The sequence below is a fragment of the Nerophis lumbriciformis genome, linkage group LG29, assembly GCF_033978685.3.
Source record: "Nerophis lumbriciformis linkage group LG29, RoL_Nlum_v2.1, whole genome shotgun sequence".
NCBI classification, from domain to species: domain Eukaryota; kingdom Metazoa; phylum Chordata; class Actinopteri; order Syngnathiformes; family Syngnathidae; genus Nerophis; species Nerophis lumbriciformis.
The window spans coordinates 28,210,001-28,235,630 of NC_084576.2; the positions used below are offsets into that span (position 1 = coordinate 28,210,001).

At 38.8% G+C, this 25,630-nt stretch overlaps 1 protein-coding gene across 1 annotated transcript in view; it reads left to right on the forward strand.

Annotated features, from left to right (window-relative positions):
* Positions 1-25,630, forward strand: part of polr3b (polymerase (RNA) III (DNA directed) polypeptide B) — a 101,939-nt gene that overhangs the window by 39,523 nt on the left and 36,786 nt on the right. Inside the window, exons 16-19 of the mRNA XM_061924572.2 lie at positions 1,270-1,423; positions 1,515-1,589; positions 5,568-5,666; positions 10,251-10,378. Of these exons, the coding sequence (XP_061780556.1) occupies positions 1,270-1,423; positions 1,515-1,589; positions 5,568-5,666; positions 10,251-10,378 (456 nt within the window). The remainder of the gene's footprint in view (positions 1-1,269; positions 1,424-1,514; positions 1,590-5,567; positions 5,667-10,250; positions 10,379-25,630) is intronic.

Here is a 25,630-nt window from a genome sequence, read left to right on the forward strand (position 1 = left end):
TGAAAGAACATTTTGAAAATCAAGACTACATTTCCTGCAAATGGGTGCATTTCTACCCTATATTTTAACTTTAGATTTATTCTCATATCAAACTCTTTTGGCTGTCTTTTTGACACTTACATCCGGCGCCCCCCTCCACACCCCGGATTATAAATAATGTAAATAATTCAATGTGATTATCTTGTGTGATGACTGTATTATGATGATAGTATATATCTGATAGTATATATCTGTATCATGAATCAATTTGAGTGGACCCCGACTTAAACAAGTTGAAAAACTTATTGGGGTGTTACCATTTAGTGGTCAATTGTACGGAATATGTACTTCACTGTGCAACCTACTAATAAAAGTCTCAATCAATCAATCAAAACACATAGAATCATCATACTGCTGTGATTATATGCATCAAGTGTTCATTCAAGGCTAAGGCAAAATATCGAGATATATATCGTGTATCGCAATATGGCCTTAAAATATCGCAATATTAAAAAAAGGCCATATCGCCCAGCCCTAGTTCAATGATGCCATTTCTGTTTGTCATGTATAATTTTGTCTATTTTGTGTTTATCCTTGAATAAACAGGTCAGTTTCTTGTTACCAACCATTGTGTATTATTCAAACTCCCCTAATTCAGCTGGCTAGTTGTTATCAAGAGTACTAAAACCCTTTTCAACATGATTCTGACAACTAAGTAGGCTAAATAACTTTAAACTTTAATACATGCTCGGATAGGCCAGTATCGGTCAGTATCGGTATCGGATCGGAAGTGCAAAAACAATATCGGATCGGAAGTGCAAAAACCTGGATCGGGACATCCCAAGCTGCAACTAACAACTAATTTGATAATTGATTAATCTGTCAATTACTTCGATTAATCGATTAATAATCGGATAAAAGAGACAAACTACATTTCTATCCTTTCCATTAATTTATAGAAAAAAAAACAGCATACTGGCGTTTCTCAGCTGTTTGTAAATGTTGCAGTTTATAAATAAAGTTTTATAAACAAAATAAAAAAAAGTAGCCTCTGCGCATAGCATAGATCCAACGAATCGATGACTAAATTAATCGCCAACTATTTTTATAATCGATTCGAATCGATTTAATCGATTAGTTGTTGCAGCCCTAGTTCATTTTAGAACATGTTGTCATAGCACACTAGGGAAATACACTCCACAACTCCAGCGGGAGCTTTGGAACACCTCAAACCCCGAATTTGGGTCGCTGCCGAGTTTGAAGCAGTGACATCAGGTGATGTGTTCACAGGAAACATCCTCGGTGTCATTCGAGACCACCAAAAGCTGATCAGGACCTTCAGGTTGATGCGCCGTGCGGGGTTCATCAACGAGTTTGTGTCCATCTCCACCAACATGGCCGACCGATGCGTGTACATCTCATCGGACGGCGGGCGCCTCTGCAGGTAGGATGCTTGTCGTCATCCGTACTTGGCATGGTTTGTTGGTGTATTATTAGTAGTTTGGCAGACATTGCTTGTCGGGTCTCTTTCCCAGGCCGTACATCATCGTCAAGAAGGGTCAGCCCATGGTGAAAAACAAACACATTGAGGATCTGTCGCAGGGCTACAGGTGAGGTCCACTTTACATCCTTGAGAGTGGTGTTTTTCAACCACTACAGTCTGGTGTGTCGTGGGGATTATGTGATTTCACCTAATTGGGTTAAAAACATTTTTTGCAAACCAGTACCGTGATTTCCGGACCATAGGGTGCACCAAATTATAAGGCACACTGCCGATGAATGGTCTATTTTTGATCTTTTTTCATATATTAGGCGCACCGTTAATGCGCTTTAAAGGCCCATTTTTTTTTCTTAAGGTAAAAGACTTCCTTGTGGTCTACATAAAATGTAATGGTAGTTCTTTGGTCAAAATGTTGCATAGATGATGTTTTACAGACATCCCTTCTGGATGCGCCGTTTTGTGGGCGGTCTTATTTACGTGGCTCACCTTCGACAGCGTCTTCTCCCCGTCATCTTTGTTGTAGCGGTGTAGCGTGCAAGGACGGGAGTGGAAGAAGTGTTAAAAGATGGCGCTAACTGTTTTAATGACATTTAGACTTTACCTCAATCAATAATGGAGCAGCATCTCCTCATCCGGAAACAACATCGGAAATGTGTCCCGTGATAAACCGTCCGACCGGAACTCTGTAATAACTAAAGTTCCTTGGGTGAATAATGTAAACTCACTACACCGGTATGTTTTAGCTCTTTCATGGCGAGTTTACTGACAGATATAAGTAAGAACTTTACACTACTTTATATTAGGGCTGGGCGATATATCGATATGCGCGATATATCGCGGGTTGGTCTCTGTGCGATATAGAAAATGACTATATTGTGATATCGAGTATACGTTCTCACGCAGTTGCTTTTAGCTGCGGGCATTAAACTACAGGCTCTACTCGCTCTTTCTTGTCTCTCCTTCTCACAGACAGCAAGCGCACCTTCTTACACACGTCACATACTGTCACGACATACGTCACATACGTATACGCCCTCTCCCAGCAGAGAGGTAGCAGCATGGGAAATGTTAGCTGTGATGCTAGCGGTAATACGAGCGAAAGAAGGTGCGAATCTGGTAACAAATGAAGGAATAATTAATTCCCCCAAAAAACAGCAGGGGCTCCATCGTCTGGCAGTGGTTTGGCTTCAAGTGGGAATATGTCGAACAGACAACCGTAATTTGTCAAGTGTGGGGCGAAAGTATTGCTATAAAAAGTAGCATTACTGCTAGCATGTAGCATCATTTGAAAAGTCACCTGTTAAAGTTAAAGTACCAATGATTGTCTCACACACACACTAGCTAGAGAATGAACAGTGCTTACTCCGCAGTCAACATCTCCGTTCGGTGCCACACGCCCACACCATCAAAATGCCGAGGCAAACATTTTCAGATCAACAACGTATGAAAAAAATTGTGATTTTTTTTTTTTTAGTTGTGATTTCCTTCTCTGCATGAAAGTTTAAAACGAGCATATATTAATGCAGTATGAAGAAGAATGTTTTAATGTCGACACATAGAATCATCATACTGCTGTGATTATTATTCATTCAAGGCTAAGGCAAAATATCGAGATATATATCGTGTATCGCGATATGGCCTTAAAATATCGCGATATTAAAAAAAGGCCATATCGCCCAGCCCTAGTTTATATTAGAAATGGCAACAGTGGAGGATGAATGTCACATAACAAGAAGATAGAGAAAAAGAAGAAGCTTATCTTCTACGGTGTGGGCACGGATTACAAAGGCGGACGCGGGCAATTTTTCAGGATTTATGCAGATCCCAAATACAGGTCAGCAGGTACCAGAAGGTAAGAAAAGTTTCTTTTGCATAATATTGCGAAACAAAACGCCAGATAATGACTTACCTTATACACACACCATAATAATACTCGTATGTTGAAGCACATCAAACGGTGCAGTCTACATGTATCTCTTATGTTTGACTGCCATCTACTAGTCACACTTATCATTACACCATGTACCAAATAAAATAGTTTCGAGGTGGGTAAGCTCAACCAAACCTATTCCTTACATTAGGCGCACCAGGTTATTTGAGGGAAAAAAAATTATTTTAAGTGCACCTTATAGTCCGGAAAATACAGTAATTATAATTTGCAAATGTGTCGTTATTGAGTGTCTGTACTGTCTAGAGCAGGGGCCCCCAAACTTTTTGACTCGGGGGCCTCATTGGGTTAAAAAAATTTGTCCGGGGGCCAGGCTGTATGTATGTATATATATATGTATGTATGTATGTATGTATGTATGTATGTATGTATATATACAGTATATATATATATATATATGTATGTATATATACATATACATATATATACTGTATATATATATATATATATATATATATATATACTTATATATATATATATATATATACTGTGTATATATATATATATATATATATATATTGTCTTTATAATCCGTTGTGTCATTTAACATCAATTAACATTGATGTTCATCAACATTTAACATTGTCACGTTATCGATGGGAAAATTCATTTTTAGACAATATGATTTGCCTGAGCGGCTAGGAGACACCAAGAGTAACAAGCGGTAGAAAATGGATTAGAAAGTAAAGATTTTTAAAAAATTTACTTTTTTTTTAACTTGGGCTGGATTTTTGATGCTGGGAGGCCGGATCCGACCCGCAGGCCGTAGTTTGGGGACCCCTGGTCTAGAGTAACTATGTTATACTCTTCCATATCAGTAGGTGGCGGCCGGTAGCTAATTGCTTTGTAGACGTCGGTTACATGGTTTGTCGTGATCACAATATGCAGACAACAGCGGGAGGCAGGGTGCAGGTAAAAGGTATCTAACGCTTAAACCGAAAATGAACAAAAGACGAGAGCCTCTAAGAAAAGGCATTGAAGCTTAGGGATGGCTACGCAGAACAAAACTAAAATAATAATAATAATAGATTTTATTTGTAAAAAGCACTTTACATTGAGCAAACAACCTCAAAGTGCTACAGTGTATTAAAAAAATAAAAATATAATTAAAAAAAATAAGAATTAAAAACTAGAACAGCCTAATAGCTAGAACTAGTATGCATACATCTACAAAAAATGTTTTTTTAAAAAAGAAGGGTTTTTAAGCCTTTTTTAAAAGCATCCACAGTCTGTGGTGCCCTCAGGTGGTCATGGAGAGCTTTCCACAGACTAGGAGCGGCGGAGCAGGAAACCCGGTCTCCCATTGTTCGTAGCTTTGTCCTCGGAGGTTGGAGGAGGTTAGCCTGTCCAGAGCGGAGGTGTCGTGTGGAGGATTTGGGGGTGAGTAGTTCTTTGAGGTAGAGGGGGGCATTTCCACGGAGGCACTGGTGGGTTAGTAGGGATACTTTGTATTCAATCCTGAGTGGAACAGGAAGCCAGTGAAGGGATTTGAGAATTGTTGTGACATGGTCGTATTTCCGCACTCTCATCAGGATCCTAGCAGAAACTGAACTGGCTGCAAAGTAAACAAAAACAGAATGCTGGACGACGGCAAAGACTTGCAGCATGTGGAGCAGACGGCGTCCACAAAGTACATCCGTACATCACATCACAATCAACAATGTCCACACAAAGAAGGATAAAAACAACTTCAATAGTCTTGATTGCTAAAACAAAGCAGGTGCGGGGAATAGCGCTCAAGGAAGAAATGAAAATGCTACAGGAAAATACCAACAAAACAGGAAAAGCCACCAAAATAGGAGCACAAGACAAGAACTAAAAGACTACACACAGGAAAACACCAAACAACTCAAAATAAGTCACGGTGTGATGTGACAGGTGGTGACAGTACACCTACTTTGAGACAAGAGCTATAGTGATGCATGCTTGGTTATGCTTTGAATTCATATCCAACAATTGCGAGAACGACTTTTTACTGTCAATATCGGCTGCTGAGTTTCCTTTTTTAATGTTTTCTGCTGGCGGTGTGCCTCCGGATTTTTTCAATGAAAAAAATGTGCCTTGGCTCAAAAAAGGTTGAAAGCACTGCTTTAGAGTCATCACCTTGCTGGCGCTTATAGGATCTTTTATTGTCTCTAGAACCTTTGAGGACTTCCTGCATGAAGGTCTGGTGGAGTACCTGGATGTGAATGAGGAGAACGACTGTCAGATCGCCCTTTACGAGCACATGATAAACAAGTAAGATGTTTGTATATTGAAAGTGGTTTTCTCAAAAACAATCATGTAAATATAAATAATCTGTTCCATGGTGTAACTGTAGCCCCCTTAAAAGGTTAAAGCAGAGGTCTGTGGCGTCCGCAACCCCTAGGGCAGGGCTGTTTGATTCAATTGTTCTAGTGGCCGGACGTCTCTTCTCTATATTATTCAGCCTTCCTTCTTTTTAGTGTACGTTTCTTTAGGTCAGTTACAAATTTCTAGAATGCATAATACAAGATTCCATCGCAGTGGACGCTGGCCTTTACGAGGCTAAAATGTCAACGCAAGGATGTGTGTTTAAACAGGTCCAAAGTTCTCAATACATCATGAGCGCGTTAGTGTTCAATGACATTCATTTTGCTGCAAAAATGTAAAAGTCAAGCGTCTCTCCCAAGTTTTAAACAGAAATGTTTCTGTGGGGTTTTAATATTTCGCTGCAATTTTTCCACAAATGTAAGGCACGGCAAGTTTATTTATAGAGCACAATTCATACCCAAGGCAAATCAAAGTACTTTACAGAAAATTACAATTAGACAATGAAATGAATAATCATAAAAATAATCATAATTCAAATAAAATTAAAATCAACAAGTGTAGATACAGTGTTTCCCACAGGGCAGGCATCTATTTGTGGTGGTGTGGTCGAGGGGTGGCGGCAGCGGCGATGACCAAGAAGAACGCGGAGTTAGAATATAATTACAACATTTTATGTACATATTTATATACAGATTTGAACAATTAGTGATTCACTGAAATGTATTTATTAATTGTGGTTCTTACAAAAAATATATCTTATAAAATATAAAAGCTAAAATGTCTCTTAAAGCTCTGCCCCTTATACTAAATACTAAATGATTTAACTTTAGCCTACTACTACAACCATATTATTTACCAGCAACATGAAGTGAAACAGAGGCAGAGGTGTCCTGCCACAGTCAGTCAACCTCCTCCTCCTCCTCCTGCTGCTGCTGAACAGGTCGCACCTGTGGTCCGGACTGTAGGCCTACCTCCTCTCCAAGTCGAGCCCTTTTCGGCCGTTGAAAATATTTTTCTATACTCATCTGTGTGAAGGAGTGAACATCCAACATTAGAATTTATTACTAACGAGCAGAAGCGCTCTATGTACAGTACCGTCTAACCTTAAGCGGCAGCAGCTCAACACATGCAGGGTTCAACGTTAAGGTTTTTTTCTACTTGCCTGACTTCTCAAATCTACTTGCCCCAATATTTTTACTTGTCCTGCCTAGATTTTTTTCTGGCTGTGTAGTGCTCATGGCTTATATCTTACTAAAATTCTTCCCGTTGACTATTTACAACACTACACAGTAATTATTATTATTATTATCTATAATTACATTTAAATGGCATTGCATACATGTAAAATTAAATGCTATTTCACATTATTTGACCAGTAGCAGTTACACTCATCTGAACAGGTCAGCCACCTGTTTAAAGCCCGATCACAGTTGAAATCTTGAAATGAAGGGCCTTTAATGGCCAAAACATTAACTTGGACAACATTTTAACAGCTGGTTGGCTCAGATTTTATTCTTTTCATTGCATTCACATGCTGCAGTGGACAGTGGACAATTTAGCTTCAGTCCATGTGTGTTTATTGACAACAGGGCTATAACCTGGACACGTTAGCTCGTCTGTGAAACGCTCGGTGAAATCGCGGATTAACGTTAAATATATGACGAGCCGCGAGCGATGCAGCTATAACCTATCTACCTATAACACCTGTAAAAATGAAGCAATGCTACCACGCTAGCAAGCGTTAGCTAGCCGGCTATGAGCCACCAAGCTGCTAACTATCGCCAAAAGGCACCATTTAAGTTTTTTTCCCCGTGGCATCCTGGATCAAGGCTTTCAGCAGCTTTTGGACGTTTGAGGTAGAAACGTAGGAAGCGCCATCATTATGAAAAGTAGCCGGCGAGTATTTTGATCCCGTCCGTCCCTCTTCTTCTTGTTCTTCTTCTTCTTGTTCTTCTTCTTCTTCTTCTTCTTCTTCTTCTTCTTCTTCTTCTTCTTCTTCTTCTTCTTCTTCTTCTTCTTCTTCTTCTTCTTCTTCTTCTTCTTCTTCTTCTTCTTCTTCTTCTTCTTCTTCTTCTTCTTCTTCTTCTTCTTCTTCTTCTTCTTCTTCTTCTTCTTCTTCTTCTTCTTCTTCTTCTTCTTCTTCTTCTTCTTCTTCTTCTTCTTCTTCTTCTTCTTCTTCTTCTTCTTCTTCTTCTTCTTCTTCTTCTTCTTCTTCTTCTTCTTCTTCTTCTTCTTCTTCTTCTTCTTCTTCTTCTTCTTCTTCTTCTTCTTCTTCTTCTTCTTCTTCTTCTTCTTCTTCTTCTTCTTCTTCTTCTTCTTCTTCTTCTTCTTCTTCTTCTTCTTCTTCTTCTTCTTCTTCTTCTTCTTCTTCTTCTTCTTCTTCTTCTTCTTCTTCTTCTTCTTCTTCTTCTTCTTCTTCTTCTTCTTCTTCTTCTTCTTCTTCTTCTTCTTCTTCTTCTTCTTCTTCTTCTTCTTCTTCTTCTTCTTCTTCTTCTTCTTCTTCTTCTTCTTCTTCTTCTTCTTCTTCTTCTTCTTCTTCTTCTTCTTCTTCTTCTTCTTCTTCTTCTTCTTCTTCTTCTTCTTCTTCTTCTTCTTCTTCTTCTTCTTCTTCTTCTTCTTCTTCTTCTTCTTCTTCTTCTTCTTCTTCTTCTTCTTCTTCTTCTTCCCCACCACCAGGTGAATTAAGTGCTATTGGCGGAGTTACAATGCATAGTAGGCTACCGCCACCTACTGCACCGGAGGTGTAACTACAAGCAACATTCACAGACAGAGTCCCATTGCTTTTATGAGCAGTCGAGTGAGTCAAAAGCCGAAAAATCCATTTGTGGCGGACGTAATTCTTTCGTGGCGGGCCGCCACAAATAAATGAATGTGTGGGAAACACTGAGATGAAATACTTTCAGTTGTCATATGCACAATTAAATAAAGTACAAAACCCCAAACCAGTGAAGTTGGCACATTGTGTAAATGGTAAATAAAAAGAGAATACAATGATTTGCAAATCATTTTCAACTTATATTCAATTGAATAGACTGCAAAGACAAGATATTTCATGTTCACACTGGAAAACTTTTTTTTGCAATATTTTTTGCAAATATTAGCTCATGTGGAATTTGATGCCTGCAACATGTTTCAAAAAAGCTGGCACAAGTGGCAAAAAAGACTGAGAAAGTTGAGGAATGCTCATCAAACACTTATTTGGAACATCCCACAGGTGAACGGGCTAATTGGGAACAGGTGGGTGCCATGATTGGGTATAAAAGCAGCTTCCATGAAATGCTCAGTCATTCACAAACAAGGACGGGACGAGGGTCACCACTTTGTCAACAAATGCGTGAGCAAATTGTTTAAAAAAAAAACATTTCTCAACCAGCTATTGCAAGAAATTTAGGGATATCACCTTCTACAGTCCGTAATATCATCAAAAGGTTCAGAGAATCTGGAGAAATCACTGCATGTAAGCGGCTAAGCCGCGTGACCTTGGAGCCCTCAGGCGGTACTGCATCAAAAAGCGACATCAGTGTGTAAAGCATATCACCACATGGACTCAGGAACACTTCAGAAAACCACTGTCAGTAACTACAGTTTGTCGCTACATCTGTAAATGCAAGTGAAAACTCTACTATGCAAAGCCAAAGCCATTTATCAACAACACCCATAAACGCCGCCGGCTTCGTTGGGCCCGAGCTCATCTAAGATGGACTGATGCAAAGTGGAAAAGTGTTCTGTGGTTTGACGAGTCCACATTTCAAATTGTTTTTGGAAACTGTGGACGTCGTGTCCTCCGGAACAAAGAGGAAAAGAACCATCCGGACTGTTCTAGGCGCAAAGTTGAAAAGCCAGCATCTGTGATGGTATGGGGGTGTATTAGTGTCCAAGGCATGGGTAACTCACACATCTGTGAAGGCACCATTAATGCTGAAAGGTACGTACAAGTTTTGGAGCAACATATGTTGCCATCTAAGCAATGCTATCATGGACGCCCCTGCTTATTTCAGCAAGACAATGCCAAGCCATGTGTTACAACAGTGTGGCTTCATAGTAAAAGAGTGCGGGTACTAGACTGGCCTGCCTGTAGTCCAGACCTGTCTCCCACTGAAAATGTGTGGCGCAATATGAAGGCTAAAATATGAGAAGGGAGACTGTTGAACAACTTAAGCTGTACATCAAGCAAGAATGGGAAAGAATTCCACGTCAAAAATGTGTCTCCTCAGTTCCCAAACATTTACTGAGTGTTGTTAAAAGGAAAGGCCATGTAACACAGTGGTGTTACCATTAAATCTGCCATTAAATTCTAAGGTAATGATTACTTGCAAAAAAAAAAAAAAAAAATGAAGGGTCTCAGTGTGAACATGAAATATCTTATCTTTGCAGTCTATTCAATTGAATATAAGTTGAAAAGGATTTGCAAATCATTGTATTCTGTTTTTATTTACCATTTACACAACGTGACAACTTCACTGCTTTTGGGTTTGGTAGAATTACAAATGAGGAGTTGTTAACGTTTTTTGTTTATTTTTACGTTTGTAGAGACACCACGCACTTGGAGATCGAGCCCTTCACGCTACTGGGCGTGTGCGCCGGCCTCATTCCGTACCCCCACCACAACCAGTCGCCCAGGAACACATACCAGTGCGCTATGGGCAAGCAGGCCATGGGTAAGAAAGCCTTAGCTGAGAATACGGCATAGTCTTGCATGCATTTGGTCTCTCGCCCCTAAAAAAATTGTGTTTTTTTGGAAAATACTAGTCAGGGCTTAGATTTTCAAACAAGTCAAACTCCTGATTGGAGAAAATGAAGAGGACAGCAGCTGAATGTGTTTGTGTTTGGAGATTGTTTTTTTAATGTGTATTCTTTAAATCAGTGGTCCTCAACCACCGGGCCGATTGGTACCGGGCCACACAAGAAATAAAAAAAAAAATTAAAATATATATATATATTTTTTTTTAATTTATTAAATCAACATAAAAAAACACAATATATACATATATTTCCTTATGACAAAAAAAAAAAGAAAATACCATAACCCCCCGGTCCGTGGGACAAATTTTCAAGCGTTGACCGGTCCGCAGCTACAAAAAGGTTAGGGACCACTGCTTTAAATCATCCATGTTGGCCAGGCCTGGGCCAATATTCGATATGTCAGTTAACCAGACAATAAATTCAAACTAGAAGAGGCAGTTACTGAAGGAATTGCGTGTGAATGCTCCAATGATGAAGTTGAAGTGAAATGCTGACAGAATGCAGTATGAATGTAAGAATAGCTTGAATGTTGGAATGGTTTGAATGTTTGAATTTCCAGGAAAAGCGGAATTTGGTTTAGAACTTGGGAAAGCATATCAGTATGTGGAATTAAATTATGGAATGGATTAAGTAATGAAGTTTAAAATTGTACTGATATGATCCAGTTTAAGAGGTTGTTCAAAATAATAGTGCTTACAGAGTACAAAGAAGAAGAAGAATTATGAGAAATACTTTCAACCTTATTGAAAATAAGATGTTCTTCATCTCAGTATGTTAATAAAGACTGAATTAATTAATTACATATTACAAAACTGTTGTATACTAATTCATAGATGTTATTTATTATATAAAAAGGTCAGTAAATGATTCTATATATTTGTAAACGCTTTGAAGTGGGAAAGGGGTAGGATTAAATAAGCTTTGCTTCTTCCTACTCCTTTTCGGGCATGATGTAAAATGAAATGATATGAAATTGTGTGATGTATTATGATGTAAGTGTGTTCATGTTCGAAATAAACTAAAGAAAGAAAGTGTAAGTTTGAATGTCCAGAATGAGTGGAATGTGTTGATGTTGGAATGCTTTGAATATGTTGAAAAATGTGGGAATGTTGCAACTTGAAAAAATGTCCCATTCATTTCAATGGGAACTTCCTGGAAATTTGGGGATTTTGGGAAAAGCTGGATTTTTAAAAGAAAATATTTAGGAGCATGAATGTCCTGAATGAGCTGAATTGGTTGGTGTTGGAATTGTTTGGATCGGTCAAGAAATGTTGAAGAAGTAACAGTTTTTAATTGAGAAATTCCTGGAATTTGGGGAAAACTAGGAATTTTTGTAATTCCTTAACTAACTTGGTTTTTGTCCTGAATATGAGGAGTGTTTAGACGGTGGAACGGTTGAAATGGGTTGAAAAATATGAAAGGAGTACTCGAACTTAAGGGTGGAAATAGGTTCCCAAAAAACGGGAATTCCTGGACATTTGTTGAATGTGGAAACATGGTCATTTGAATGTCCAGGATGAGTTGAATGTGTTGAAGGTGGAATGGTTTGAATCGGTTGAAGAATGTGGGAATTGTGGAAGTTTATATTTATATAAGGTTTATATTCATGGTTGGCGCAGCAAGAGGGGTTAGAAAGAGGGGAAAAAAGGAAGACAGAGGGGGAAATTTCGGGGGATAAGACGGGAGGTGGTTGTGATTTTTATTCAAGTGCAAAATTTTGCTAACAGACAAATATTTGTTTTGTTTTTTTTAACTTGGAGATTTAAAAGATTGCATTCCAATCACAATGTTACAAAATACGAGAAATACAAGTTTATTGCATTTGAAAGTATCTACATGCATTATTTATTGTGTGAATACTCCGAAGCATTCCAGGTTTTCCAGGACATTCTTCCCACTCAAAATGAATTGGCCATTTTTCCAACTTCCACCATTTCCACATTTTTTAACCCATTCAACCTTGAACACATTTCACCATCCTGGAAATGTAAACTACTTTTTTTTCCATGTTCAAAAAAATTCCAGGATTTTCCAGAATTCCTGGTGTTCCAAAGCCCTATTTCCACCCTTTTTTCTGACGACAACTCCTTCCACATTTTTCAACGCATTTCAACCGTTCCACCATCAAAACATTCCTCTTAATCAGGACAAAAAACAAATTTGTTTTTTTTAACTGGAAAAATTCCCGGTTTTCCCAAAATTCCAGGAATTCCGTAATACCATTTCTCAATTAAACATGTTACTACTTAATTTCTTGACCGATTTGGGAAAAATTCCAACACCAACCATTTCAACTCATTCAGACCATTCAAGTTTTTTTCATACCATTTTCTAAAAAAAATCCAGTTTTTCCCTAAATTCCCAAACATTTTGGAAATTCCCATTGAAGTTCCACAACTCCCACATTTTTCATCTGATTCTAACCGTTCCACCATCAAAATATTCCTCTTAATCAGGACAAAAAACAAATTTGTTTTTTTTAACTGGAAAAATTCCCGGTTTTCCAGAAATTCCAGGAATTCCGTAATACCATTTCTCAATTAAACATGTTACTACTTAATTTCTTGACCGATTTGGGAAAAATTCCAACACCAACCATTTCAACTCATTCAGACCATTCAAGTTTTTTTCATACCATTTTCTAAAAAAATTCCAGTTTTTCCCTAAATTCCCAAACATTTTGGAAATTCCCATTGAAGTTCCACAACTCCCACATTTTTCATCTGATACTAACCGTTCCACCATCAAAACATTCCTCTTAATCAGGACAAAAAACAAATTTGTTTTTTTTAACTGGAAAAATTCCCGGTTTTCCAGAAATTCCAGGAATTCCGTAATACCATTTCTCAATTCAACATGTTACTACTTCAACATTTCTTGACCGATTTGAAAAATTCCAACACCAACCATTTCAACTCATTCAGACCATTCAAGTTTTTTGTTTTTTTTACCATTTTCTAAAACATTCCCGTGTTTCCACGAAATTTCCAAATGTTTTGGAAATTCACATTGAAGTTCCACAACTCCCACATTTTTCATCTGATTCTAACCGTTCCAACATCAAAATATTCAGCCAATTCTGGAATTCCAAAAAATCCCAGAATTCCAGGTTTTTCGGGACATTTTTCCCATTCAAAATGAATTGGCCATTTTTCAAACTTCTACCATTTCCACATTTTTCAACCGGTTCAAATCATTCCTCCTTGAACACATTTCACCATCCTGGAAATGTAAACTCCCTTTTTTCCATATTCAAAAAAATTCCAGGATTTTCTAGAATTCCTGGTGTTCGAAAGCCCTATTTCCACCCTTTTTTCTGACGACTACTCCTTCCACATTTTTCAACGTATTTCAACCGGTCCACCGTCAAATCATTTCTCTTAATCAGGACAAAAAAAAAAAGTTGTTTTTTGAACTGGAAAAATTCTCGGTTTTTCCCGAAATTCCAGGAATTCCGTAATACCAATCCTCAATTCAACATGTTACTACTTCAGCATTTCTTGACCGATTTGAAAAATTCCAACACCAACCATTTCAACTCATTCAGACCATTCAAGTTTTTTGTTTTTTTTACCATTTTCTAAAAAATTCCCATTTTTCCCGAAATTCCCAAATTGTTGGGAAATTCCCATTGAAGTTCCACAACTCCCACATTTTTCATCTGATTCTAACCGTTCCAACTTCAAAATATTCAGCCTATTCTGGAATTCCAAAAAATCCCAGAATTCCAGGTTTTCCGGGACATTTTTCCCATTCAAAATGAATTGGCCATTTTTCAAACTTCTACCATTTCCACATTTTTCAACCGATTCAAACCATTCAACCTTGAACACATTTCACCATCCTGGAAATGTAAACTCCCTTTTTTCCATGTTCAAAAAAATTCCAGGATTTTCCAGAATTCCTGGTGTTCCAAAGCCCTATTCCCACCCTTTTTTCAGACGACTACTCCTTCCACATTTTTCAACGCATTTCAACTGGTCCACCGTCAAAACATTCCTCTTAATCAGGACAAAAAACAAAGTTGTTTTTTGAACTGGAAAAATTCCCGGTTTTTCCCGAAATTCCAGGAATTCCGTAATACCATTTCTCAATTCAACATGTTACTACCGGTACTTCAACATTTCTTTAAAAAAAAATCCAACACCAACCATTTATACTAAAAAAAATTCCCGTTTTTCCCGAAATATCCTAATTTTTTGGAAATTCCCATTGAACTCAATGGAACATTCTTCAAAGTTCCACAACTCTCGCATTTTTCATCCGATTCTAACTGTTCCAACTTCAAAATATTCACCCTGTTTGGGAATTGTGTGTTCTACTTCAACAATTCTCAAAAAATTTCCAGGATTTTAGTTAACTTCAGCATTGGAGCTTTCACACGCAATTCCTTCAAGAATTGCCTCATCTATCCATCCATCCATTTTCTACCGTTTGTCCCTTTTGCGGTCACGGGGGGTGCTGGAGCCTATCTCAGCTGCATAATGTATTATTACATCAATGGTTAATTTGGTCTCATTAAGTTAATGGCAATAATATTGTTTATCGGCAATAATTCTTAGGTCAATATAACGTCAAGCAAATTTTATTCTGGGCCCAGGCCTAATGTTGGCGTGGACAAGTTGCCACGGCAGAAAAGCTCAAATCCTTTCTTAAACATCCTCCTTAAAGCGGAGTTATACCTAATTCTGTGTTCCGTGCACACAAACAAACACTTACAGTCTATTTAATCTCACGTGAACACAGTTGCTATCCCATAAGTCTGCTTCTTCACGCTGTTATTTGCACAGGTTAAAATCTTACAAAAAAGAGATCACACGTGAATGTCAGCATGCATGTGTGATTAAGTGTTTTTTCTTCTTCGGGTGTGGGGGTGTGTGTGTATGTTCTTGTATTTCTACCCTTCTTGAGACATCAACAAGGACAAAAAGCTTCCATATGAGGAGGTGTGAACAAGTTAGGACATAAATCATGGTCCCAATAACATTGCATCTAATAGAGAATGTCTCATTTGGTGGTGGTGAAATCTGTCAAAATGAGGGTGGTCCCAAAAAGGAGGGATTTTTCAAATTGACTGTGTCGTTTTTAAAAGTGCTCCCCCTCTGGTCAACATATGAAATAACAAGTGTGTGTAAGAAATTGAAATGCGCCCCCTTTGACTAAAACTAATTAAAAAAATCTAATGTGTATATAGAGACATACTGCAATAACTTGAAGTAAATAATGAAGATTAAAAACCAATTACAAACAAAAAATAAAAACATTTACTAAAAGCAGTCTTTTTCTCACAATGTGTTGACTTTTTTCTTATAAAATTGGGAACAATTTCTCATATTCTTTCTGTTTCTGTAATATTGCAATATTTTCTCATAAGATTATTACTTTTTTATGTAAAAGTAATACTTTTAAATGCAAACTGGTGACATTTGTCATATAAAATTCAGATTTTTATCACAATATTGCCAATTTTTTTGTTATAATTTTGCCAAGTGAAATTCCGATTACTACATCGCCAAAATGTTTAAGTTTTCTTATAAAATTGTGACTTTTGTCGAGTAAAATTACGTCTCTTTTCATAAGATTGCCAAAATTTGAGGCTTTTCTTGTAAAATTGCGACTGTTATTGAGTAAAATTCCAACTTGTCATAATATTGCACAAATGTTCAGTTTTTCTTGTAAAATTTTGACTTGCGTTGAGTAAAATGACGACTTTTATTATAATACTGCCGAAATTCTAAGTTTTTCTTGTGAAATTGTGATCTTTTTCTTGTGAAATTCCAATACATTTTTCACAACAAGCTTTTTTATATTTGCATAGTATGTATATATTATTAATGTTGTAAATACACATCTTTATATATCTAGAAAGGGTGGTCCTAAAGAGGGAGGCTTTTTTCGGAGATCTCAAGAAGGTAACAAATACAAGAATGTGCGTGTGCCTGTGTGTGTGTGTGTGTGTGTGTGTGTGTGTGTGCGTGTGCGTGTGTGTGCGTGTGCGTGTGGGTGTGTGTGTTCTTGTATTTCCACCCTTCTTGAGACATCAACAAGGAAAAGTAGCTTCCATATGAGGAGGTGTGAACAAGTTAGGACATAAATCATGATCCCAATATAGAAAACCATTGCATCTAATAGAGAATGTGGTGAAATCTATCAAAATTAAGGTGGTCCCTAAAAGGAGGGATTTTTCAAATTGACTGTGTGTCGGTTTTAAAAGTGCTCCCCCTCTGGTCAACATATGAAATAACAAGTGTGTGTACAAATTTGAAGTGCTCCCCTTCTGGCCAACATATGAAATAACAAGTGTGTGTAAGAAATTGAAATGCACCCCCTTTGACCAAAACTAATTTAAAAAAAAAGAAATATATATGTATACAGAGACATACTGTAATAACTTGAAGTAAATAATGAAGATTAAAAACCAATTACAAACAAAAAATAACATTTACTAAAAGCAGTTTTTTTCTCACAATGTGTTGACTTTTTTCCTATAAAATTGGGAACAATTTCTCATATTCTTTCTGTTTCTGTAATATTGCAATATTTTCTCGTAAAATTATTGCTTTTTTTATATAAAATTACTACTTTTTAATGCAAAATGGTGACATTTGTCATATAAAATTCTGACTTTTATCACAATATTGCCAATTTTTTTGATACATTTTTGCCAAGTAAAGTTCCGATTATTACTATAATATCGCCAAAATGTTTACGTTTTCTTATAAAATTGTGACTTTTGTCGAGTAAAATTACGACTTTTCACAAAATTGCCAACATTTGAAGCTTTTCTTGTAAAATTGCGACCGTTATTGAGTAAAATTCAAGCTTTTATCATAATATTGCACAAATGTTCAGTTTTTCTTGTAAAATTCGGACTTGCGTTGAGTAAAATGACAACTTTTATTATAATACTGCCGAAATTATAAGTTTTTCTTGTGAAATTGTGACCTTTTTCTTGTGAAATTCCAATAAATTTTTCACAACAAGCTTTTTTATATTTGCATAGTATGTATATATTATTAATGTTGTAAATGCACGTCTTTATATATCTAGAAAAGGTGGTCCTAAAGAGGTAGGCTTTTTTCGGAGATCTCAAGAAGGTAACAAATACAAGAATGTGTGTGTGTGTGTGTGTGTGTGTGTGTGTGTGTGTGTGTGTGTGTGTGTGTGTGTGTGTGTGTGTGTGTTCTTGTATTTCTGTCCTTCTTGAGACACCAACAAGGAAAAGTAGCTTCCATATGAGGAGGTGTGAACAAGTGATGACATAAATCATGGTCCCAATAACATTGCATCTAATAGAGAATGTCTCATTTGCACCCCTGGTGGTGAAATCTATCAAAATTAAGGTGGTCCCTAAAAGGAGGGATTTTTCAAATTGACATGCACCTGGGGATAGGTTGATTGGCAACACTAAATGGTCCTTAGTGTGTGAATGTGAGTGTGAATGTTGTCTATCTGTGTTGGCCCTGCGATGAGGTGGCGACTTGTCCAGGGTGTACCCCGCCTTCCGCCCGATTGTAACTGAGATAGGCTCCAGCGCCCCCCGCTACCCCAAAGGGAATAAGCGGTAGAAAATGGATGGATGGATGGACTGTGTGTCGCTTTTAAAAGTGCTCCCTGTCTGGTCAACTTATGAAATAACAAGTGTGTGTAAGAAATTGAAATGCACCCCTTTTGACCAAAACTAATTAAAAAAACAAATAAATATGTATATAGAGACATACTGTAATAACTTGAAGTAAATAATGAAGATTAAAAACCAATTACAAACAACAAATTCAACAAAAAAAAGCAAAAACTAAAAGCAGTCTTTCTCATAATGTGTCGATTTTTTTCTTATAAAATTTGGAACAATTTTTCAATTATTGCTTTTTTTATGTAAAATGACTACTTTTTAATGCAAAATGGTGACATTTGTCATATAAAATTCAGATTTTTATTACAATATTGCCAATATTTTTGTTATAATTTTGCCAAGTATAATTCTGATTATTATTATTATAATATTGCCAAAATGTTAACGTTTTCTTATAAAATTGTGACTTTTGTCAGGTAAAATTACGACTCTTTTCATAAAATTGCCAAAATGTGATGCTTTTCTTGTAAAATTGCGACTGTTATTGAGTAAAATTCCAACTTTTATCATAATATTGCACAAATGTTCAGCTTTTCTTGTAAAATTCGGACTTGCGTTGAGTAAAATGACGAATTTCCAAAATTCTAAATTTTTCTTGTGAAATTGTGACCTTTTTCTTGTGAAATTCCAATACATTTTTCACAACAAGCTTTTTTATATTTGCATAGTATGTATATATTATTAATGTTGTAAATGCACATCTTTATATATCTAGAAAAGGTGGTCCTAAAGAGGTAGGCTTTTTTCGGAGATCTCAAGAAGGTAACAAATACAAGAATGTGTGTGTTTGTGTGTGTGTGTGTATGCGCATGGACATCAAACATGCGGCGCTTGCGTAGGTCCTCCATTGTGCCATGTGTGTGCGGAGGCCCTTTCCCTGCCAGTCATCCCGAGTGTCATTAGCAATTCATTGTGTCTGCGCTGGCTGTGCTTTGGGGGGGTCAGTGTGCTCAGCTGCGAAAGACCACAGAGTGTGCGCCCGCGGCTCCTTGGTAACCACAACTTCCCCAAACGGCCCCGCTAACATTTGTAGGAACTGCGTTTCACCCCCAAAACTCTCCACCTTCCCCCCCCCATCTTTACAAAAACACAGACTGGAACTATATTTGGCCCAATATCCTCTGCCTTGTCCGTCTTGTGTGGACAAGCCTATACATGTGCAAATCTGCTTGTGCGGCCCGGGCCCATTATCACAGGCTGCGCCTTGTAGCCTGATTGTCAAGTAATAGCATGTGACAAATGTCACAGGCTCCCAGGGAGGCCATTCATTATGCCATAACTCGGGCCGGTTCCGCCTCACTGGAGGGGTAAACGCCCAAAATGCCCCCAAATTGGCAGTTTGGAGGTGACTTATTATAACACGGCCATGAAGGTAATTGAAATTGTGTGCTAAGATGTTTTGAGCAGACCCGATGAGACACTTCATTTGGTACAAAGATACAAGACAAGTCCTTAATGTGTCCTGCATGGGCAATATTTGATCTACAAAACCCCAAAAGCAGTGAAGTTGTCACGTTGTGTAAATGGTAAATAAAAACAGAATGCAATGATTTGCAAATCCTTTTCAATTTATATTCAATTGAATAGACTGCAAAGACAAGATATTTAAAGGGGAACATTATCACAATTTCAGAAGGGTTAAAACCATTAAAAATCAGTTCCCAGTGGCTTATTTTATTTTTCAAAGTTTTTTTTCAAAATTTTACCCATCCATCCATCCATCCATCTTCTTCCGCTTATCCGAGGTCGGGTCGCGGGGGCAGCAGCCTAAGCAGGGAAGCCCAGACTTCCCTCTCCCCAGCCACTTTGTCCAGCTCTTCCTGTGGGACCCCGAGGCGTTCCCAGGCCAGCCGGGAGACATAGTCTTCCCAACGTGTCCTGGGTCTTCCCCGCGGCCTCCTACCGGTCGGACGTGCCTTAAACACCTCCCTAGGGAGGCGTTCGGGTGGCATCCTGACCAGATGCCCGAACCACCTCATCTGGCTCCTCTCCATGTGGAGGAGCAGCAGCTTTACTTTGAGCTCCCCCCGGATGGCAGAGCTTCTCACCCTATCTCTAAGGGAGAGCCCCGCCACCCGGCGGAGGAAACTCATTTCGGCCGCTTGTACCCGTGATCTTGTCCTTTCGGTCATAACCCAAAGCTCATGACCATAGGTGAGGATGGGAACGTAGATCGACCGGTAAATTGAGAGCTTTGCCTTCCGGCTCAGCTCCTTCTTCACCACAACGGATCGATACAGCGTCCGCATTACTGAAGACGCCGCACCGATCCGCCTGTCGATCTCACGATCCACTCTTCCCTCACTCGTGAACAAGACTCCGAGGTACTTGAACTCCTCCACTTGGGGCAAGATCTCCTCCCCAACCCGGAGATGGCACTCCACCCTTTTCCGGGCGAGAACCATGGACTCGGACTTGGAGGTGCTGATTCTCATCCCAGTCGCTTCACACTCGTCTGCGAACCGATCCAGTGAGAGCTGAAGATCCTGGCCAGATGAAGCCATCAGGACCACATCATCTGCAAAAAGCAGAGACCTAATCCTGCAGCCACCAAACCGGATCCCCTCAACGCCTTGACTGCGCCTAGAAATTCTGTCCATAAAAGTTATGAACAGAATCGGTGACAAAGGGCAGCCTTGGCGGAGTCCAACCCTCACTGGAAAAGTGTCCGACTTACTGCCGGCAATGCGGACCAAGCTCTGGCACTGATCATACAGGGAGCGGACCGCCACAATCAGACAGTCCGATACCCCATACTCTCCGAGCACTCCCCACAGGACTTCCCGAGGGACACGGTCGAATGCCAAAATTTTACCCATCACGCAATATCCCTAAAAAAAGCTTCAAAGTGCCTGATTTTAACCATCGTTATATACACACCCGTCCATTTTCCTGTGACGTCACATAGTGATGCCAACACAAACAAACATGGCGGAAAGAACAGCAAGGTATAGCGACATTAGCTCGGATTCAGACTCGGATTTCAGCGGCTTAAGCGATTCAACAGATTACGCATGTATTGAAACGGATGGTTGTAGTGTGGAGGCAGGTAGCGAAAATGAAGAAGAAACTGAAGCTATTGAGCCATATCGGTTTGAACCGTATGCAAGCGAAACCGACGAAAACGACACGACAGCCAGCGACACGGGAGAAAGCGAGGACGAATTCGGCGATCGCCTTCTAACCAACGATTGGTATGTGTTTGTTTGGCATTAAAGGAAACTAACAACTATGAACTAGGTTTACAGCATATGAAATACATTTGGCAACAACATGCACTTTGAGAGTGCAGACAGCCCAATTCAGGCGCGCTAAGAACATATATTTTTCCACGATTTCAGCACTCAGGTTAACCATACCTAAATAGACACAAAATACTGCATTACACAAGACAACCCGAATGTACTCGAATGATTGAAAAAAATTAAAGTTTTTAAGCTAAATTATTGGTAAACACAGTTTATGTATAATAATTTACGTAAAACCGCGAGTAATGAATAAAGTTTTCATCAATTAATATATTCTGTAGACATACCCTCATCCGCTCTCTTTTCCTGAAAGCTGATCTGTCCAGTTTTGGAGTTGATGTCAGCATCTGCTTTGAGTGTCGCAGGATATCCACACATTCTTGCCATCTCTGTCGTAGCATAGCTTTCGTCGGTAAAGTGTGCGGAACAAACGACTGACCATTTCGTCGGCTTTCCCCACACCCTCGTATTTTGAACAAATTTCGTCCAATTTCTTGCCACTTTCGCATCTTTGGGCCACTGGTGCAACTTGAATCCGTCCCTGTTCGTGTTGTTACACCCTCCGACAACACACCGACGAAAGTGAGAAAATGGCGGATTTCTTCCCGATGTGATAGAAAAGCGTTTAATTCGCCAAAATTCACCCATTTAGAGTTCGGAAATCGGTTAAAAAAAAATATATGGTCTTTTTTCTGCAACATCAAGGTATATATTGACGCTTACATAGGTCTGGTGATAATGTTCCCCTTTAATGTTCACACTGAGAAACCTATTTTTTTGTGTGCAAATAATCATTACCGTATTTTCCGGAGTATAAGTCGCACCGGCCGAAAATGCATAATAAAGAAGGAAAAAAACATATAAGTCGCATTTTTGGGGGAGATTTATTTGGGGACGGCGTGGCGAAGTTGGTAGAGTGGCCGTGCCAGCAATCGGGGGGTTGCTGGTTACTGGGGTTCAATTCCCACCTTCTACCATCCTAGTCACGTCCGTTGTGTCCTTGGGCAAGACACTTCACCCCTTGCTCCTGATGGCTGCTGGTTAGCGCCTTGCATGGCAGCTCCCGCCATCAGTGTGTGAATGTGTGTGTGAATGGGTAAATGTGGAAATACTGTCAAAGCGCTTTGAGTACCTTGAAGGTAGAAAAGTGCTATACAAATATAAACCATTTATTATCATTTATCATTTAAATCCAACACCAAGAATAGACATTTGAAAGGCAATTTAAAATAAATAAAGAATAGTGAACAACAGGCTGAATAAGTGTACGTTATATGAGGCATAAATAACCAACTGGTATGTTAACGTAACATATTATGGTAAGAGTCATTCAAATAACTATAACATATAGAACATGCTATACGTTTACCAAACAATCTGTCACTCCTAATCACTAAATCCCGTGAAATCTTCTTTGTCACTTCTAAACAACTCTGCCAACTCCAAAGGTAGACAATGCGCCATAATGTGTTAATAATTTACCACATAAGTCGCTCCAGAGTATAAGTCGCACCCCCTATGAAAACAACTGCGACTTATAATCTGAAAAATATGGAACTTAATAGAGATGCGCGGTTTGCGGACACAACCGCGGAGTCCGCGGATAAACCGCGGGTCGGGCGGGTAAAAATAGATTTTAAATAGATGCGGGCGGTTGGCGGTTGAACCAATTCGGAAATATATATACATAGTTAAATGTTGTTACCCACATACGAAAAACGAGCAGCACTCTTTGAAACAGTCAATTATTCATCAGGCACTGCAGCACAACACAACAGAAGAAGAATCAAATCAAATCAACTTTATTTATAAAGCACATTTAAAATTTGCCACAGGGGTAGCCAAAGTGCTGTACAATGGACAGGTTAAAAGATAATACGAGTACCGAGCAAACACAACACAACACAAACAGAACACGATAAAAAATAAATAAAATAGAATAAATAAAAACATAAAAACAGGTTCACAGCAGGTGTATTATGGGGCGCCATTGCAGGATGGATATCACTCAGTGTTAAAAGCCATGGAATAAAAGTATGTTTTTAAGAGAGATTTAAAAACAGGAAGAGAGGAGGCTTGTCTAACACTCAGAGGTAGATCGTTCCAGAGCTTGGGAGCAGCAACGGCGAAAGCTCTGTCACCTCTAAGCTTCAGCCTTGTGTCAGGGACCGTCTGTAGCAGCTGATCGGCTGATCTTAAGGATCGGGTGGGGCAGTAAGGCTGAAGGAGGTCTGAGAGATAGGTTGGCGCGAGGTTGTTTAGACATTTAAAAACAAATAAAAGGAGTTTAAAATGTATTCGATAACGCACAGGGAGCCAGTGAAGGGACGCTAAAATAGGGGTGATGTGCTCACGTCTGCGGGTCTGTGTTAGCAGACGAGCAGCAGAGTTCTGCATGAGCTGCAGGCGGGCGAGGGAGGCCTGGCTAATGCCTACATACAGGGCATTGCAGTAGTCAAGACGAGTCGAGATAAAGGCGTGGATTAATTTCTCAAGATCATGTCCTGACAGAAGCGGTTTCACTTTAGCTATTTGGCGTAATTGATAAAAGCTTTTTTGTACGACGCTGCTGATTTGTTTTTCGAATTTAAAATCTGAGTCGAACTTTACCCCCAGGTTTGTGACACAGTCGCTGAGATACGGGGTCAGAGTGCCGAGGTCTACGTTGGGGGAGGGACAGCGACTTGGACCGAACAACATAACTTCTGTTTTATCTTCATTTAGGCTCAGGAAGTTAGATGAAAGCCAGACTTTGATGTCGTGCAGGCAATCAATAAGACGTTGAACCGTGTTATTTTGTGCCATGGGAAAATAAATCTGGCAATCATCGGCGTAAAAATGAAATGCAATACTGTACTTCCTAAAAATAGAACCAAGGGGGAGAAGGTAAAGCGCAAATAAAATTGGGGCAAGGATTGAGCCCTGGGGGACCCCATGTGGTAAAGGAGCTGTGGAAGACATAAAACTGTCTACTTTTACACAAAAACTCCTGTCGGTTAGGTACGACCGGAACCAGTTGAGGGCGGCGAAAAAAAGAAAGAAAAAAAGAAAAAGATGGCACCGTGTCCCAGCAACAAGTGGCGCAAGTGAGCGCTCCTTCAGCGCAGCAGGGCGCATTTTAGAGGCCAGGCGCTCTCGCCTGAATCCTGGCACTGTAGATGCCATTTTATTCCTGCATAGGGCTAACAAAAAAAAAAGTAAGTAGACATACGGTTGGATATGTTAAACGAATTAGTCTACGTTACCTATAGGCTATACCAAATAAGCCCATGTCTAACCTATATTGAGTTCGGTCAGCTGAATAATTTTGATGGTTACGTGTTGTTTGGGCGCACTACAATGCAAAGGAATTAAGGCAATTGCGTTGTTTATTGTGGTTTTTTTCTATTGGAGATATACCAAATAATTATTCACACATAGTAGTATATCTCTACTATGTGTGAATAATTTTTTGGCCTCGCTTTCAAGTGAAGCGCATCTCCGATTGGCGACAATGTAAGGATATTTAGCTTGCTTTGTTTGTCGCGACCGTCCATTTTCATTATAATTCAAGTTTGATGATAAAGTGCAGTCTGATGGGTTTGATTTCCCCCCTTCAGCTATTTGCCTTGGCCAATAAGTTGCAGGTCATTTGTTATTATTATTTATTTAATTTATTTTTGTTTAAATAGAGATGACATACATATGTTATTGTATAATTTAAGTTTGTGCGCGTGATTGACAGCCTAAGGCTTATGAGGCACATTTTTTATTTATTTTTTTATTTCAACTTAAAAACCTATGAGCCTATGCCTACAACATAGGCTATGTGTTTATCTTTATTTTCCTGCCTGTCGTTGACAATGGAGATTGTCTGATATTTTGTCATGGCTGCAGATCAATCAATAAAGGTTCATCTTTGTCGCGAAATTGTTCACTGTTTCACTGTGCACCCCGCCCTCGTCCCTATTTGAGCATTATAACATTAACAAGTTAATATTCATTGAAATAAATTCAGAACATTTTTTTTACCTAACGAAAATATAGGCCTAGTCTTTCTAAAACATTTTTTTAACTTCTTAAAAGCCTCGTTCTGCTTGCTGCAACTGCGCACACAAAGTGTGAGGAACGCACTCCTGATCTGAGGGCATTGGCAACAATAGTCAACACTTTCTTAATGGAAATGACAATAATATTATAATAGTGATAAATAATATCATCACGCATTAATATCTCTTAGCCACTAATGCGTGGCCAAGAGATATTAATGCGTGGCACGCATTGAATGTCTCTGCTGAATTGGATCA